Source organism: Protopterus annectens, chromosome 12.part0, assembly GCF_019279795.1.
Source record: "Protopterus annectens isolate FY-2018-M chromosome 12.part0, PAN1.0, whole genome shotgun sequence".
Lineage (NCBI taxonomy): Eukaryota > Metazoa > Chordata > Ceratodontiformes > Protopteridae > Protopterus > Protopterus annectens.
In genome coordinates this window covers 1,533,159,598-1,533,178,958 of record NC_056746.1, presented here as the reverse complement: position 1 = coordinate 1,533,178,958, position 19,361 = coordinate 1,533,159,598, and the positions used below count along the sequence as shown (strand labels likewise).

Below are 19,361 nucleotides of genomic sequence, written 5' to 3'. Positions count from 1 at the left end.
TGCTGAAGACTTGTGGATCCAGTTTCCACTCGTTGGGATCCATGCGGTTTCTGCTTAGTTCATCTGCCAGAGTATTTTCCTTTCCTGGCAGGAATTGTGCCTGCAGATGTATTTGGTAAGTCAAAGCTGTGTCCCACAAGGTCATGGCTAGTCTGAAAAGGGGGTAAGAATGTGTGCCCCCCTGCTTGTTTATATACCACATGACTGTGGTGTTGTCTGTCTTTATCAGTAGTGGTCCCGGATGAAGTAGGTCCTTGAAGGCTGTCAGGGCATTTTGAACAGCTAACATCTCTTTTTGATTGATATGTAGATGCATTTGGTTTGAGGACCATGTGCCCTGAATACATCTTCCTGCCATGTGGGCTCCCCAGGCATAGTCTGATGCCTCCGTTGTTAGTGTCTGCCTGGCTGGAGGTAATGTGAGTGGCTGTCCCTTGTTCTGGTGACAAGCCTTTGCCCACCATTGAAACTCCTGTTGCAGGCAGGGAATGAGAGTAACGACTGTTTCCAGGCTGTGGCAATGTTGAGTCCAAACACTTTTTTGGTACCATTGAAGTTTCCTCATATGCAGTCTTGCATATGGAATTAGTAGGATGTAGGATGCCATGAAGCCCAAAGCCTGCAGAATTTTTCTTGCAGATAACTGGGCCTTTGTTGCCAACATTTTGAAATAGGTAGTCAGTTGCCTTTGTTTGTCTGGCATGAGATAAGCCATCTGGGCAGTTGTATTCAAGCTTGCACCCAAGAATGTTATCTCTTGTGAGGGTACTAGTTTTGATTTCTTTTTGTTGACTGTGTACCCTAGGCATGTTAGAAGTTTTTTCACAAACGCCAGATGTTGAAGAAGAATGTCCTTGTTCTCTGCTTGAATGAGACAGTCATCCAAATAAGGATATATTTGTATTCCTCTTTGTCTGCAGAATGCAATTACTGGTGCCAGGCACTTTGTAAAGACCCTGGGCGCAGTAGATAAGCCAAAGGGCAGTGCAGAGAATTGGTAATGCATTGAACCAGCCTTGAATCTTAGGTACCTTCTGCATGATTGTCTGATTGGAATATGCAGGTATGCCTCTTTTAGGTCTAAAGTCACAAGCCAAGCATTCTTGCCCAGCATGGGCAGAAGCTGCTGCAAAGTCAACATTTTGAATTTTGAAATATCCAGGAAAGTATTCAGAATAGATAGGTCCAGTATCGGCCTTCAGGCCTTGTCCTTTCTGGGTACCAAGAACAATCTTCAGTAAAATCCTTGTCCCTGCTCTTGCTCTTGTACTTGCTGAATGGCCCCCATATCCATGAGGGATGAGACTGGTTTTTGTGCCTCTGCCCATTGATTTTTTGGCAGATCTGGCCAGCTGTTTGCCTTTGGCAGAGAATGGAAATGGAACTTGTAGCCTTGAGACACTATGTTTAGAACCCACTTGTCCTGGGTTATGATGTGCCACTTTTGAGCAAAAAGCGCTAATGTTCCTCCTAAGGGTGCTGCCAGAAGATAAGTGCTTGGTGCAGGCAGGGGGAAGTCATTGGGACTGTTTTCTGTATATTTGTGATCTATCTTCTCCAGCTTTCGAGGTAGAAGCACCCCATTGCTTGGGCCTATAAGAACCTTGTGCCTGGGATCTGCCCCTTTGAGGTCTGTCTGACACAGGAAAGGACCAATTTTTTGTAGGCCAGTGTCTACTAAACCTAGGTGGCTGTACTTGTAAAAAATCTTTGACAGTTTGCATAGATTTAGCTTTGTCCTCCATTTTCTTTATCACCTCTTCTGCCTTAACACCAAAGTATCATGCTGTAAAGGTGCATCTAGAAATTTTACTTTAACATGATCAGGCAGATTTTGTTCCTTTAACCAAACATGCCTCCTAATTACAGAACCCGTAACTGCGGCCCTGCAGGAGGCCTCCAAAGAATCAAAACCACATTGCAAAGTATGTTTTCCAACTTGTTCTGCTGCATACAATAAATCCTGCATTTCCTTGTTTTCTGCACATTCAGAATTTAACAACATTTTCTGTTTAAGCAATCCCATGACATGTTGCTGATACTTAAGCATATGAACTTGACAGTTTAAGGCCCTTATAGCCAAAGTTGCAGATGTGTAAACCTTTTTTCCCCATCTATCCAGTGCCCTTGAATCTCTGTCAGAAGGGGTTGGGTTTTTTGCAGTGGAAGCCTTACCTCCCTTTGGACCCTGTGAAATAGTTTCTGGGTCAGGAACACGTTTTTTAAAAAGAAATTTGTGTGAGTCAGGAACCCTGTAATATCTGTCAGGCTTAACAGGAGCTGGGGGTAAGGAGTCAGGGGTCAGACTAGACTCCGAAAACACATCATCTACAATGTCTAACACAGGAGGAATTGCTAGAGGCCTGTGCTGAGGTAGTAAAAGAAAATCCCTGAGCCTCTTTTTAGATTCTGAAAAATCTTGGCTCTCCCAGTGGAAATGCTCCCTCATGGTATACAAGGTTTACCCAAAGGAATAGTCCTCAGGAGGAGATGCTGAAGGTATGGATTCTTCAGCATCAGAATTCTCAGAGGGGGAAGAGAATATTCCTGATCAGAAGAAATAGAAACCTGATCTGAAGATTCATAGTCAGTGTCTTGCCTAGGTCTCTTATCAGGAGGGGGATGAGAACCCCTGATCAAGGTAATCAAGTCTTCGGCCATTTTGAGCATCTGTTTTTTGGGCACAGAGGCCTGTCCACGTGGCTCTTGAGTTTGTTTCTTTGCTTTAGAAGGTGCTTTAGTCTTTGCCTTTGAAGCTGAAGTTGTTTTAATGTAAAGATGTTTAGGTCCGAATACACCTTCAAAAGCCAGTACCTGCTCAGCGGCTCCGGACCCATCTGAGGGATTAGCATCCGAGGCACCAATACCTTGAGTATCCAGTGGCATGGCCAACTCCACGTGGGAGTTGGTAGCGGCCTGTGACTCTAAAGTAGCAGGCTTCAGGGGCTGTGAAAGCACCTCACTGAGAACCGGCGAACCGGCGACTGGCTTAGGAGAAGCTTAGTCATCAGTTTTGGGCCTCGGCTGTTTTTCTCTATCCTTTTCTTTGCGTTTTTTGTAAACTCTGGTAGTCGGATGGCTATCCAACGACATTTCGGGATAATTAAACCGGTGTCCAAAAAAGTTTAAAGCAAAATCATACCGACGCTTAATAGTGCATTGGTTAAATCTACCACAAAACCGACAATCAGTAATGTTGTGATCAGGGCTTAGGCAAGGAATACAGTAAGAATGAAAATCCTTGTGAGGTATTTGCTTTCCACAAGAAATACAATTATTAACTTTTTCTGACATCGGTCTGGAGCAAGAAAAAAGTTTCCCCAATGTAGTACTTAGCTTTATTGAAGACTTCGGATCTGAAACTCAAACACGAAAATCTCAGGAGTTGGCCGACCAGCACTTGCGAACTGCTTTTGCTTCGGGCACCGCATGGCAAGAAAGACTGAAGAAAATGGTGTCAGCTGCTTCTTTTATACCCCTGACGACCTGACGTCAGGGAAGGGGTGATAGCAGCCGACGCAGGACCCAAGACTTTGGAATTCAGGCCGGCTGAGGGCAACATGCCAGCAGGATTACCCAAACGTAATGACTGCAACAGTGAAACACGAAGAATATGGGATGGTTCTGAAGGAACCAAAACCCAAAGGGGCCTCGGAGCCTCAGAGAAGGTCACTGTCGGCGCCGAGGAGAGGATTCCTCCTGAAGATGTCGGAGCTATGGGCCTCGGAACCGAAGGGTCTAATGGAGGAGAATACGTGGGAGTTGCAGGGGCAATGGACCCAAAGCCCGGAGTGGGGTGGGTTCGAGGAAAATTTGTAATCCCTCTGGCTGTCAGCAGCTGATCAAACAGGCGCACCACATCCGATTCAGATAGGCTCCTGGTGGACCTTACCGACACTTCTGAGGGTGATTCAGGTCGGTCTAAAAAGGGGCTAAAGACTTGTCCAGCAAATGGATCCATGAACGGGGAATACTGGATCTGAGGTGTAGTAAAAGTCGGCACTGAGGATTCCAGTTTTGAGACAAGCAAAAGGGGAACTATCGGTGCTGAAAAAGGGCTCGGAGCCGAAGTGATAACTGGGGTGGAGGTCATTATCGGCTCCGACGGAGTCGGTACCGATCTTGGAACGGAGACAGGGGACATCAGTGCCGTGCTAATGGCAGGCAATAGGGTAGAAGCAGAAACCACAGTCAGAACTGTAGCAGCAGTCAGTGCTGAGAGCGGTGCCGATGTGGAAGACATCACAATATCTGAAGAAACCAGTGGAGTAGAGCTCGGAACCGAGTAGGCGATCTTGTGCTCTGTGGAAGTTTTATGGGCCTTGTGCTTATGAGGCTTGCCCTTCTCACCAGCCAGTGAAGAAGGGTCGGAATGAGGACGTTTTTTGTCCGTAGATGGAGGGGTTGAGACCTCCGATGCAGAAATATCCTCAGAAAAATGAGAAGGAAGCAGGCCTTTCAGAATACGTTTATTCTTTCTTTCATTCAGCGTCCGCTGACTGAAACTAATACAAATCTGACAGGAAGGTTTCACAGACAGGTGTGGAACCCCCACACAATAAATGCATTCCTCATGTAGATCACTGTTGGGGAGTTTACCATTGCAGGAAGTGCAATGCTTAAACCCTGAAGTCCCTTTCTTTTCAGACATCATCAAAAAGCGAGTAACTAATCCAAAAAAGAAGTACTGAGGAGGGAAGAGAAGAAAATACCACACCACAAGGGTAACGAAGGGCATTTACCAAAGATAGTAGGGAAGAGAATACCCTTGGGTAGAGCTAGTTAAGAAAACAAGAAATATTGGAGTTTTGAGAGAAAAACTTACAAAATACTGCAAAAATTGAAAAATACAATACTTAGCTGGAGAGCTCGGTGAAACGCTGTTATATGGCTGTGCGGCAAACGAGATCTGTGGTAACTGGCAGAAGGGTATTGTGGGTAGCAGCTTAGCTCGAGAGTTTTTGGTGTACGTGAGCTTGGTATTAGGCTGACTTGGTTCCGAGGACACGGAACCAAACCCATCAGTGATGAATAGGAAGAAGATTAACAACTTCAGATTATTTGTTATAGAAGATTTAAAATCAGTACTAGGAGCTCTGATAACATTTACATATTCCCAAGGAAAAAGAACTAGGCTAGGCTGCAGAGCAATTATATTTAACAGGAACATGTGCATTTCATTGAAAGTTTTGATACAAATCCAATAACTATTTCAAATCACGTGCCAACAATAACTAAAATAAAAATTTAATGAAATGAAATAAAAGTAAGACACCTATCTGTCAAACGGAAAGGAATTTAAGGAATGGGTACTGGAAATTATTCAAGAATTATTAAGGAAGATATAAATTTCTTCAGAAAATATAGCTAAAGAGTGGAATAAAATGAAAGTGAAGTTTAAATACTGGGTAGAAATAAAAGAAAAAGAAATATAATTAAGAAGTAATAAAAATTATTGAGAGAGCATGACAAAGGTTAAAGTACAGTAGAGAGTCGATTATCCGAACTAACTGGGACTGAGGGTAGTTTGGATAATCAAACATACACTGAACTGGATAAAAACTTCTACAATCTTGTTTTTTGTTTCTGCACTCAGGGAACACATTTTTCAACCATGCAGCAAGTCCAGTGGATAATAAAGAATATTTTTCACACACAAGCAGGCTACAAGTTCAAAAACATACACAAACTAATACATATAAAGTTTACAAATTCAGACTTTATGATTTTTCCTACCCTAAAACTTTGGAAGGCTGGGTTCGGATAACTGATGTTCGGATAATCTACTCTGCACTGTACTGCAGAATAGGGGGACTCCCATAAAACAAGAAAAGGCGTAACTGCAGAGTGCTAAACAGACAATAAGGGATTACCTAGATAATATGCATGGGTTTAGAAAGATTGCTGTTAAGCCTTTAACACAATGGCTCACGCAACAGAAAGTAGAAAAAGTTGTTGCTAAGCTTAGGGAGTCTATAATAAGAAAAATAACCACCAATCCTGTAGTGGTATTGGAAATATTTTGAAAAATTATGAAAATCGTATAAAGCAGAGAAATGTGGAAAGAAAGAAAAAGTAGAATAGAAATATTTATGGAAGAATTAAATATGCTAAAATTACAGGTAGATGAGGCTCAATTATTAAGTTAGAAATGAAAGAATTGAGATAAAAATGTTCAAATATAACCAATCTACAGGAAAGTCTCCAGGAATAGATGGTATTCCTCTGGAAGATTTTGTTTAACAGTATTTTAAAAGCAGGAGAAGCACAGACATCCTGGAAGAATGCTGTGCTGGCTGTAATACCTAAAGATGGTAGATATCCGTCAGCTGCAGCTTCATATAAGCCCATGTCGATTACAAACCACGATTGTACAGTTTTTATGTCAATAATGGCTAAAAGAATGGAAAAGGTGATGCCAAATTGATACATATGGATCAATGTTGTTTTGTGGAGGGGAGGCAAATATTTGACAACATTAATAGAAACAATAATGATCAGACGGAAGTGGAATGTAAGAAAATACCACTGTTTTTGGTGGGCCTTGATGCACAGAAAGCATTCGACAGAGTAAGCTTGGATTTTATGAGTAGGGCTATTGAAGCATTTGCATTCCCTGACACAATAATATTAAACAACAGTCTAATCACAATTCAAAACACCAAAAACAAACTTGGAACAAACAGCTCGCTGAAAACTGGAAATATAGGCACCAGAATTGTACTTAAAGGAAAATTCCCTTAAAAACTTTTTTAAATTCACTGCTCATAGATTTGAAATCCAGTCCTTTTATTTATATATAAAATCATTCACTTTTGTACTTTTATGTGAAAGACTTCATCAGACAATCAAATTACACTCACGCTTAAAAAGTATTTCAAACCAATAAAAATCACTTAATAAAATTATGTGATTATCAAGCCTCCCAGTGATTTTATGTATAAATGAAAGGATTGGATTTTAAATCTACGAGCAGTGAATTTAAAAAAGTTTTTCTAAGGGAATTTTCCTTTAATAAGGAGGATATATGTGGGATTGGAGGTGAACATTAAAGTGGAGAGTTCCCTCTCTGACAAGTTGCGTTTGAAAAGAGGAACCAGCGAGGAGTGTCCTCTTTCATCTTTGTTATTTCCATTATATTTAGAACCACTGACAAAGAAAACAAGAGACTAGGAAATTCAAAGATATAAATCGTATGGTAATCAAGAAAAGTTGGCTTTAGGTGCAGATGATATTATTTTGTACCTGATAAAACCAGAAAAACCCATTTCAGTGTTGTGGAACATCAGCAAAACAAAAAAGTAACTGGAACCATGAGCACGGATAAACAGTAGTTAATTCAAAAATTCAACGTCCACAACTTACTTGAAGAGTTGCTTTTTTAAAAGTAACAGTCATTTATTCCAAGAGTTAGAAGTATTTATTCCACAGGTTTAAAATCTACAGTGTACTTATAAAGCTGCTGTTTATTCCGTAAGTTTAAAATCCACAGTGTACCTAAAAGCCAAATGGCTCACTGATAGGACTCAAGAGGTCAAAATAGGTAAGGCCACCGCACCAAGAGGCCAGTCACTAACGAAGTCCCACAGGGCTCCATATTGGGCCCGCTCCTTTTTCTCATTTATTTTTCTGAAATGGACGCAAATGATGAATGTTTATGACTGACTAAGTTTGTAGATTATTGCAAATTGGAGGTTATCATCGACTCCCCTGCAAACACTAGCATTCCTCAAGAAGGTCTACCTCTGACTAACAGATGGTGCCAAAGCCATGGGCTTAACCTTACTGCTAAGAAACACATAGTTGTACCCTTTAGGAAGTCTACCATCCCAGCTAATTACCATGTTAATAATATGCCCCTAAGAGTCGACCCAGTGGTTATGGAAATGGGTACACACATAGACAGTGGCCTTACCTTTGACCAACACGTGGCCACAGTAGTGAGGAAATTCTTTTATGTTGTGCAACTTATAAGTAAGGGCATGGAATCTAGGTCCAAAAAGGTCATTACCCCACTGTACTCTGCCCTTATCAGACCAGTCATAGAGTACAATGCTCCCTTTGGTATGTACCTGACTAGGCATTTGCAGTGCCTAGATGGAACAGATTCAGTAAACTCTGTGGCTGCTACTTTCCTCACACAATACCAAAAGTCTTTTAAAACATGTCATTTCTCATCAAATATGGTTTTCAATTTACTGTCAATCGATTTTGCAAGGGGTTCAGTCTTAAAACGTTCACTGCAGTCAACAGGTCTGAGAGGTTGGTCCAATTCATTTTTATGGGTCTTCAGAATGACAAAAATAGCAGGTATAACCAGATATATTTAATTGAGTCAGATGTAAAAAAAAACTTCTTCTTTCGGCTTTTTCTCGGTTAGGGGTCGCCACAGCAGATCAGCTGCCCGCTCATGATTGGCAGTGGAGTTTTGCAGTGTCGAGTTGCCAGCCCGACGCCCAACCTTCCCCAGAAGGCACACACACACACACGCACACACTCACACCTAGGGCCAATTTAGAGTGTCCAATCCACCTACAGCATGTCTTTTGGGATGTGGGAGGAAACCGGAGCACCTGGAGGAAACCCACGCAACCACAGGGAAGACATGCAAATCCGCACAGAAGGCACCCCTGCCGAGAATCGAACCGGAGAACCTCTTGCTGTGAGGTGGCAACGCTAACCGCTGCACCACTGTGGCCGCCCTCAGGTGTAAAAAAAAAAAAAAAAAAATCCCATCAAGCCATAAATTAATTTTGTGGTATGCTACATTGACCTGATTCTTTGTAACAAATTAAAATATTGACACATCTTAGATGTAATTGAAATGGTACTCATAATAACATTCCTCCACTTTTGTCAGGTTTCATAATCCTAATATAAAAAAAAATGGAATGTGGATTGCAGACCGATAGGTATTGTGTTCCTTAACTAGGATTTGGTTTGGTCTAATCAGCTGTAGTGTGTGGGGTGGGTACTTGCTGTTCTTAAATGCATTTTTACGGCCCTGTTTATATATTGTTTTCCTGGAACAGGCTGGTTTAAAATTAAACAATACATGCATTTTTCACACCTACTTCTAAGTGTATAAAAGCTGATATATTTAACATTGTAAAGTATGTCTGACTTTTTGTAAGTGAGGATAGCTTGTTAGTAACAAATAAAGGCTTGTTGCTTTGGAACATTACCTGGGTTTCATAATTTTTGGAAATTATTGTGACTGAACTCATCAATGAAATTTTAAGACTACTAGTTTTTCTGTTTTTTATTTTTTCTCATCCATGTTGGTGAGGTTGTAACTAGACAGATTCCTGTGCTTGTTCATCTTTTTTTATAATCCTAATATTAGGATTCTGAGATAATGCTTTTAACAATGAATGTTCCTGTTTTGTAAGGTTATAAAATCTGCTCTCTTTCTTGTACTCATTAAAGTGCCTCAAATCATACTCAAACAGTTATTCAAATAACAATAAGAGTAGTTGGAATGGGAGATTGTTAAGGACTCTTCCTGCACAAGGTAGTATTATTAAAGTCAGTACCCGCATAAAAAAATGTAAATTAATTTTCCTTAAAAAAATGTTCATTTCAAGGAGAGTATCTACCAAATCAAAATCTTTCACTGGCACGATGGTAAAACTTTTTTTTTTAATATTAACTAAATTATTAGCGATTTAAACATTTCTATAATTACACATTTTAAATCTATCAACTTCTTATATAATCTTGTCTATATGATTCTCATGATCCTTGTATAACTCTATAAAATCAATACACTCATTACTACTCAAAACATCCTCAGTTGATTCATAGTTATTAGTAATTACATTATTGCTGATTAATATACTGTCAAGTTAATATATTATTCCTTTCCCCCTCATCTTCCTCCTGCTTCTTTTGTTCTGCCAGTGCTGATTCCTCACTTGTACAGGGGAATACAAGGTTTGTGTGAGGGATAATAATCAGGGTTTGTGGGACCCCCCCCCCCCAAATTGAACCATGATGTTTGGTCCTCCAGAATGATTTTCAACATCATTACTTACATCAGAACCTTGTTGGGAGGAAGGAGGTATACACTTTAGTGGATTTATTCTTACTATTACGTGTTGAGGAAGGTTAAACCTTTCTTCTCAAATGCATCCTTGTCCCTGTTTAACTTTTTACTTTTCCTTAATTTCATAATCTCACATTTTTTGTCTATCCTATCAAACATATAAAACTGTGCCTTCATATTGAGAAAACTATATATGCCAATATTTTTTATGTAATTTTGTAATATCAGTCTCTAATTTACTAAGTGTCCTTTTATCATCCACAGCCCCCTTTTCTCATTCTTGTTCATGGGGTCAGGGTGTCACTTCAACAGTGACAATCACCTACAGCCAAGCACAATCAACTCCACTAATTCCAGTTCCATTCTATGGAAGAGTTTCAACAGTTCATAATGAAAATGTAACTGTCCTCAAGCCCACTGGATATTTCCAAACCCTTAAATCCTTTGGTACCCTCTTTTCTTTCATGGAATCAATCAAAAACCACATTATCTAACTGTAGACTCCTAAAACACATCAATATTTTTCAAATAGTTTGATCTTATTACCCAAGGAAAAAAAAAAAAGAAACGCTGCCCTTAATGGAAGCAACCTCAATGTCCATTAGTGCTGCCATTTTGTGTAGCTGATTGTCAAAAAAGTCGGAGCCCCTAACATGGCCTATAATCTCTTTCTTCACAACAGCCTGTGGTCTAGCTGAAGAATTTAAATCAACTACAATGTTTAAGTTAGGTATGGCACTATCGTCCCTCACATCAGAAATGCAGGGGTGAGATGAATAAACCACTTCTCACTGAAACATCCAAACTGCAAATGGAACATGATTCAGAACTCATGGAGCACGACCACTAACACAGATATCAATATTGGGTAAACCAGTCTTACCAGGTCTTCAAACAATCACTGCATATGACATTTTTGCCATCTCATTTCTGTAAAGGGACAATCACGTTGGCAATTTGACAAAAGCTTCATTAGGTTTTGAAACTAAAACTTCAGCTGACTGTGTTACAGGTGCAGTTGAGTAGAATCCTTGTTGTTACCCATCGCCTGGTTTAGTCTGTCCTTGCAAACTGGTTGCAGGTTACTTTCTCTGAGAGCAGAATCATCTAATGGGAAACCAACCAGAACTGAATGCTGCATTTTAAAACCTCAGCTTGAAATGATATGATGCAAATCTCATGGCAGTTGAGAAAGGAGGCCGATGACCTTAGTAAGATCTCCTTCCTGACCACTCAACATGGCATTCAAATAAGTAGAATGGTTGCTGAGTTGTGGAACAACAATTTGTTTTTCAAATAGCATCTGTGATATCACCAAAGGAAGCCTTTTTATACACTCACAGGTTTACAGGTGTTTATTAGGCTAATGACCACAAGTACCTTTTTAAGCCCAGCCATGTATCCCAAACCTCTGAAGAGTTCTTGTACCCTTGACAAGTGTAAGTAGGGACTTAGGAAATTAACTATTTACAGGCTGCCTGTATCCAGTAGAGACACAAATACCAAAGCAGAGATGAATTTCCTGTTGCCCATCAATTGTCCATGTTACACTTGAACTGGGTTAGGAAGGAACTCTGCTTCACACAGATGGGTAGCCTCTTCCAGAGAAAGGGTAGTCTCTGGGATACATACCTGCCATTCAAGCAGGTCTTATTTATATCACAAGCAAGGTTTTAACTCTTTAGAACAGCCAATTCTTGCAATGTTTTGCAGATATGCAGGAGGTCCATCAGGGTGGGTTATGATAATACCCTGTATGCCATGCATAGATCTCCCCTCAGCAGCCTGCAGGAAATAGCATGTTCTGCATTCCTCTAGTGAGGAACCTCTGTGGATGTTTCAATTGCTGGATATGCCTGTTTAGGTACATACCAAAGGGGGCATTGTACTCAATGATAGGTCTGATGAATGCCGAATACAGTGGTACAATGACTTCCTTAGACCTAAAAATACCTTTGTTTATAAGTTAAACACCACAAAATGATTTTCTTACTACTGCAGACACATGATGGTCAAAGGCTATATTACTGTCTGTGTATGTCTTCAAGTCCCTGACTACTGGGTCAACTCCTACGGGTGTGTTGTCAATATGATAGTTACCAGGGGTGGATGACTTCCCAAAGGATACTATTATGCATTTCTTGGCATTTAGTTTTAGGCCGTGGCTCTGACACCAGTTATTTGGCTGTGACAACCCTTCCTGCAGAATATTTGTGTTGGTGCTACTACTTTGCAGTCATCTGCAAACTTAGTCAGAGGCCACTGACAGACTGACAGATAAGAATTACCTAAAAACGTATAAGCACTCAATTTCCCTGTCATTACTCCTTTTAGTGAGATAAAAACACTGACAGTAAAAGCAAAATGGCAGGCAGGTTGCCACAAAGTGAGCATAAGCCTATAAAAAAACAGGTCCTTGCCTGTCTTAAAATAAATCATTTAGTCACGGTTTTAAAAGTTTGGGGCGGCCACGATGGTGCAGCAGTTAGCATTGCTGCCTCACAGCAAGAGGTTCCCCAGTTTGATCCTCGGCTGGGGTGCCTTCTGTGCGGAGTCTGTATGTCCTCCCTTTGGTCGCGTGGGTTTCCTCCGGGTGCTCCGGTTTCCTCCCACATCCCAAAGACATGCTGTAGATGGACTGGATACTCTAAATTGGTCCTAGGTGTGTGTGCGTGCGTGTGCCTTCCATGGAAGGTTGGGTGCCGGGCTGGCAACTCGACACCGTAAAACTCCACTGCCAATCATGAACAGACAGGTGATCTGCTGTGGCGACCCCTAACCGGGAAAAGCCGGAAGAAGAAGAAGAAGTCACAGTTTTAAAAGTTTACACAAGCAGAACATAGATTTAGCCAAAAATTAAGCCCTAATTAGCTAAGTAACACAGGTCATTATAAACAGCTGTCCTAGTCAAAATAACCCCATAAGTAGCTAAATAACTCCATATGAATTACAGGATTCAATTCTGGGCACATTGCAGGTGCTGCAAAGACCAATTTTGGCTAACAGCATAGACTGAAACAATACTAATTTCATGAACTTTAATCATACTTTGATTTAGGAAAGGGGTCCATTCCTGTTATGGTACTAGAAACCTAAAAAAATTGGAGAAATTAAACTGGTAGGTATAAATAGTTGTCCCTAATGGGAAACTTCTGATATTGATAAAAATAACGGGTTTCTTAAAAGCCCATCGCTATACCGGAAGACTATAAAGTTCCTGTAATTACGGCTGCACAGGTAAAAACCACACTCTCCAAAGCCAATAACACAGTATCCATGGGACCTGACAACATCCCAGGCTGCGTTCTACATGAACTGGCACCCCACCTAAGTACCATGTTCAATCATAGCCTTACCTCAGGCTTTGTGCCCACTGAATGGCGCACAGTGACGGTTATCCCACTTCACAAAGGGGGAGCCACCAGGGTCCCCGGGAACTACCACCCCATTAGCCTGACGAGCCTGGTCTGCAAGGCTATGGAACGTATCATGGAATTTATAAACAATGACATTGGTAATTTCCAAACTCTGGACCCCACCCAGTTCAGGATTGTAAAAGGCAAATCATATCTCCTAAACCTGATAGACTTCTTTGAAGTGGTCACCAAAGCTGCAGATGAGGGTAAGGTGGTTCACACAGCCTATCTAGATCTCGCCAAGGCTATCAACACCATCCCCCACTCAGGAATTATAGTTAAACTCACTAAACTAGGTATAAATCCTTATGTCACAAGATGGGTTGCTAACTGGCTCACTGACAGAACCCACATTGTGAAAGTAGCAGACTCCAAATCTGACTTCAGACCAGTGACAAGTGGAGTACCACAAGCTTCAGTACTGGGTCCTCTCCTGTTTGGTATCTACTTCTCTGAAGTACAGGCTAACGAAGTTCGCAGATGACTGCAAACTAGGAGCCATAATCGAAACTCCTAACGATGTGGACATCCTAAAAAAGGGCCTCACTGAGACAGATGCCTAGTGTCAAAGCCATGATCTCAAGCTCAATGCCAAAAAGTGCACTGCCATCTCTTTTGGTAAAAACTCTGTACCCATGAACTACCACATAGACGGTAGTCTACTTAACACCAAAAGTGTGATAAAAGACCTTGGGACACAGGTGAACAATAGTCTCTCCTTTGATAATCACATCACCACAATAGTCAGGAAATCCTTCTACATGGCACACCTAATCACAAAAGGTTTCTCATTCAGGAAAAAAGAGGTCATTGTTCCCCTCTACTCATCACTCATTAGACCCATTATAGAGTACAACTCCCCTTTTGGTATGTACCTCACAATACATCTACAACAACTAGAAAGCCTACAGAAATACCCCACAAAGAGGATTACCAGACTCAAACAGATACCCTACACAGACCGTCTAAAATACCTCCAGTTTTACTCTGTCACATATCGCCTACTCAGAGGCGATCTCTGCCTAACATACAAAACTATGTCAAACCCAGAGCTGTTGGACATGCTCCACTTAAAGAAATCCCAATCCCTCTGAGCTACACACTCTAGGGACCTAAACCTTGTCACCACAATAAACAGAACATGCTGGAGAGATAGATTCCTGTCCCAGAGACTTCCCATACTCTGGAACAAACTACCTATCTATATCAAACAAACCTCCTCAATAGCATTCTTCAAGAAAAATCTTGATGACTGGATTGGAGATAGGAAATTCACCCCGGGGATCACTTCTGTGGTTCTGCTCGACAGGGGCGCAGGAAAATAATTTTCTTGGGTGGCAAAAGCCAGGTTACCTTTTTGGCTAGGCTTATATAGGCCCTAGAGCCAATAGCCTAGTACCTACCTATGAAATACACAATAAGCTTTCAGCCAGCAACAACTCAGACAGGTTTGCTCCAGCAAACTCCTGCCACAAAAGTGCAGTCAGAAAACCCTCTTAATGTAAAAATACTGGTTCTAGAGCTCAAGTGCAGGGAAACCACACAATCTAGATAGTATAGTCCTGTAAAACTAGCAGACACAATAATTAAGTAATACAACATCAGTGGAACATTTCACTTTTGAAGCTCTACTACAGTACAAGAAATGTAACAAATAATACAGGATTCTTACATACTACATTAAAAGTAATCAGCAGAAGTGCAAATTTATACTTATTTTCCTTCTTTTAGCAGCAGATGACTTTAGAGGCAGCAGATTCTTTGTAACTGTCAGGCTAAGTAGCAAAACCAACAGCAACTCTGTGGAACTGAGGAACTTTTAGTCAGTAGCATAAAGTGCTGAATAGCACTGGAGGCAAATAATTTAGGAAAGAAAAACCCTTGGCAAGTCCTTGAAAATATGGAAGTAGTTGCTTAAGCAAAATGTGGCATTCTTTAACATCAGACATCCATAATCTATACCATAAAAAGCAGATTTCATGGAAAATCTAGAAAAACCTGGAAAATAAAGATGAACCCAAACAAGAGCTAATCAAGTTACACATTACAAATATGAGGCATTTGCTGTCTAGGATCCCCACTCATCAACATTACAAACCATTCTCCTAAATGAGGTGTACTATACCCAATGCTATAACTTTCAAATGTAACAGGGAAACTACAGAACCAGATTACTTCAGCTGCATGCAAAGAACAAGGAATTAATAGAGTACAGGCAACCACAGTTAAAACCACCCCCTAAAAATTAAACAAACAGTGGGGCTTTAACAGTGGCAAAAACAAATTTGTTCTTTACCCTATTCGAAGCTCTGACTGATGTCTAACAGCACTATATCGAACTGCAATGGTGCAGGCCTTGGACAGCATTTGTGCGGAGTCTCCTACAATCATAGAGCGAATGAACACCATGGTCCCGTATGTCAGCTTGTCACTGGGAGGCTTCACATATGTACCATCTGGCTCAACCTAAAGCAATAAGGGAGAATGTGTTAATACTACATTGGAGGTGGTCTAACAAGCTAAAACCTGCATTGTGGGCTGGAACAATTAAATTCCAAATCCTGCATCAAGCTATGCCTGTTCTAATGCAACAAAACAATGTATGAATTGTCAATTACAACAATCCCTTAAGCATATCCCAGAGCCAGCCTACCTCTCTGTCACTTTGATGAAGCAATCATTGTACAAGCACAATACCACAATAAATCAGTAAAAAAAAAAAAAACAAAACAAAAAAGAAAGAGAACAAGAAGTAATTTCAAACACACATATCTGCAACTATTTCTGCTGCATCTTTGTGCATCAAGTAAGTCATGAAGAAAAAAAGGAAAACTCAGTTCTGGTTCCAAACATGGGAAATATTTCTTCTTTGAAGCAAAAAATCTACTTAACAATAACGTCAATGTTAAGACCAAATGACAACTTGTCAATGCCTCTGATCTCCAATGTGTAAAACAGAATAAATGAAGCACCTGTTCCCATGTATTAGAAGGCTGGCCTGTAATTTCTTTCCACCTGCCATGAACTTTTTTTTTGTGGTCTACCCCAGTACTAATTACCATGATGAAAAAGACAGAAGGGAGTCTGGGTATGCTGTTATCCCAGTGGTAAGGTAGCTCTTCCCTCCCACAGCCTACCATTTACTTATGGTGTCCCAAAGAGTTTGATAGTGGGTCCTTTTTTGCTCTCAGTACAAAAGCTCCCACTAAGTAAACACATTAAGAGTATAGGTCACTGGTATCACTACTATGATAATGACAAACTTTATTTCTCCTTTCCTTAGAACAAACTATTTACAGTGAACTATTTTGTGAGGTGATGGAGTATATCCAGAACTGGGAGAACTATAATCATCTGAAACTCAACATCTCCAAGATAGTAGCCATGTCTATTCATTCCATGTTCATGAACTCAAATCATTTAACACTGAGTGCCACCATCATTTAGGATAATGATAATCTGGCATTTGTGAAAAAAGTTAAAAATCTTGGTGTGCTTTTAATGACAGAGTGACACTCAGAGGCCAGGTGCCACTGGTTGTCAAGTCATTCTAACTATTTAAGAAACAAAGCCAACATCAAACACCCTACCTCACCTAAGGATGTTCCTGTGTTTTATAAATATCCTGTGCTCCTCTAGTCTCAAATACTGTACCTCTGTTCTAACTAGGAATTCCTAATGCACAATATGACTGAATACATGTGCACAGCACTCCATGGAGTGGTTACATACATGCAGTAACTGTACTAGTTACTTGTTCAGTCATTAATCACCTTTAAAGTTCTACTGTTACTGTAATTAATGATCAAAATTTGGGTTCCTCTTAATATGAGACAGGTCCAGTGATGACACCTAGACTTAAACAACCCACATTTGGATAAGTCTCCCAAAAGAACGGGGGGGGGGGTCCCTATAACGGCTGGCTTTAAGAGGTCCTTGATGCCTGACATTTTTACATTGTGAGAATTTTATCTAAATTTATCATCCTGCTGTACTTCCAGATGTGTATTCATTTACTAGTGATGGAACTTGCACTTTGCTCTGATCTGTGTAAATACAGTTTGTGTTCTTGAGCTTCACATGGGCAACATTTACTGGAAGGTACCGTTAGACACTCCACCTATAACTAGTCTGCTTGGGCTAAAGCCCCCAGCCTCCACTGCATCTTACCCAATAGTCTCCATCTTATAGAACATAAACTTCAGGCTGCCTCTTTAAAAAAACTAAGTTCTTAAAAGAGAAGTTTGCTTCTTAATAGGGTACACTTTGTTTATTTATTAGTATAGTCAAAAATTAATAAATGTATCTTTATTGAGTCATCCTTTTCCCCAAGGAGCTTACAGGAATGTCACTCCATTACTAACCTCTGTCTTGTTGACTTGTGTTTAAAATAATGTTGTCAAAACTGAATGTTGTTGCCTTAAGAAGCTTACTTCCCCAATGGAGCCTGCAGGATAACAAGCTTCATCCCTATTAATGTATGTTTAAAATGATAAACTAATGTTGGCAAGCAAATAATTTGCTTACCATCACAGGATACCCCCCTCCCCCTTACACAATGTTAACTGTTATCCTGCTCATTTATGTTTAAAAGACATTCTTTACTGCACTGTCTTAATACGCTTACCTTCAGCAGCTAACTCTCCACAGAATTCACACAACTACATATCTGGTGCTAACTGCTGACCGGCTCAGTTACATTTAAATTATACAGGTTCAAGGCAACTGCTAATGCTGTTCTTAAAGGCAAATGCTAAGGAAACAAAAACAACTTAGTTGCTGTGCTGCTTACAGCAAAACACAGTATACAACGAATAATCACAGTCCCCAATGTTTAAATTTTTTCCTTTCTACCATGGTTATGTCAGGGACAGCTCTTTATACTTGTATGAATGCATCTTTACTAAAAAAAAGGTTTTGGCTACTTTCTCAATGCCAGAAAGAAAGCACACACACAATGTGTCCTCTCAGTTAATAAATCCTTCTGTGGAATTTCAGATCAGTTTCTTATTTGTACTGTCATAAAATTAATGCAATTTATTCCTTCCGGTTTCACTGTTAAATCAAAAAACTTCAGGTTTTTCACTGTGTGTTTGAGAAGTCTCACATTCAGTCAGCCTTTCCTTCATTTCAGCCTGGGATTTCTGTTGTTTTAGCAGCTCATCTGAATAGTTAACAATGTTTTTTCTAATCTTTTCAGACTTTTGTTTTCCAAAATGATATATTCATTTACTGTCAGTTATTTTAAACTCCTTCAAGTGCATTTGATTCATTTTCCCTTTAAATTACTAGAAGCCATTTCCTACGCTAAAGCTGAAACTTGAACTGTTTTATGCTGACCATTTGCAAGACTCTCTACTGCTGCTTTTTTATTTTCTGTTTGATTTTCTCTTACTTTCTCCCAATTTCTTCTTTGTGAGCATTAATGTAGTGTAAAAACAAAACAGCAACTGAATTTTACTTGCTCTTGCAGGCTTTTTTTTTTTTTACCCCTTTCAGTTTTCACACAGCGATCACTAATCAACCCATTGGTCAGGGTGAAGTGATCTTGGAAGTCCTTTCCACAATTCTTCTTGACAAATATACTCATGAAAATAAGCAATGCTACTAGGGAATATAAGGAGCATGACCACAAAGCTATTCAAAGCCTCTGATCATGGTTTATTAGACAATGCTCGGACCACAGTTATTTATCACCTCTGGTCCACAACATCTACAACCTCTCCACGCAGTCATCCTTTCAGACATCAGAAAACATGCCAGTATTACGTCCATCTCAAAAGCCAGGCACATAAATCAACCTGAAACTTTAGGCCTAGCTTTAATCTTCCAGTTTTATGAAACCTATTAGAAAATAAGTGTTCAACTGCAATGCTGACAATATTTCAAAAATACAG

General features: G+C 40.2%; 2 protein-coding genes across 3 annotated transcripts in view; one reads left to right on the top strand and one right to left on the bottom strand.

The window, feature by feature from the left end:
• The window catches only part of TEN1 (TEN1 subunit of CST complex), a gene marked incomplete at its 5' end in the record, with an annotated part of 968,820 nt that overhangs the window by 178,026 nt on the left and 771,433 nt on the right, over positions 1-19,361 (top strand).
• The window catches only part of ACOX1 (acyl-CoA oxidase 1), an 832,154-nt gene that overhangs the window by 379,107 nt on the left and 433,686 nt on the right, over positions 1-19,361 (bottom strand). For both annotated transcript variants that reach the window (XM_044090502.1, XM_044090501.1), the window contains exon 7: positions 15,761-15,930. In XM_044090502.1, the coding sequence (XP_043946437.1) occupies positions 15,761-15,930 (170 nt within the window). The remainder of the gene's footprint in view (positions 1-15,760; positions 15,931-19,361) is intronic.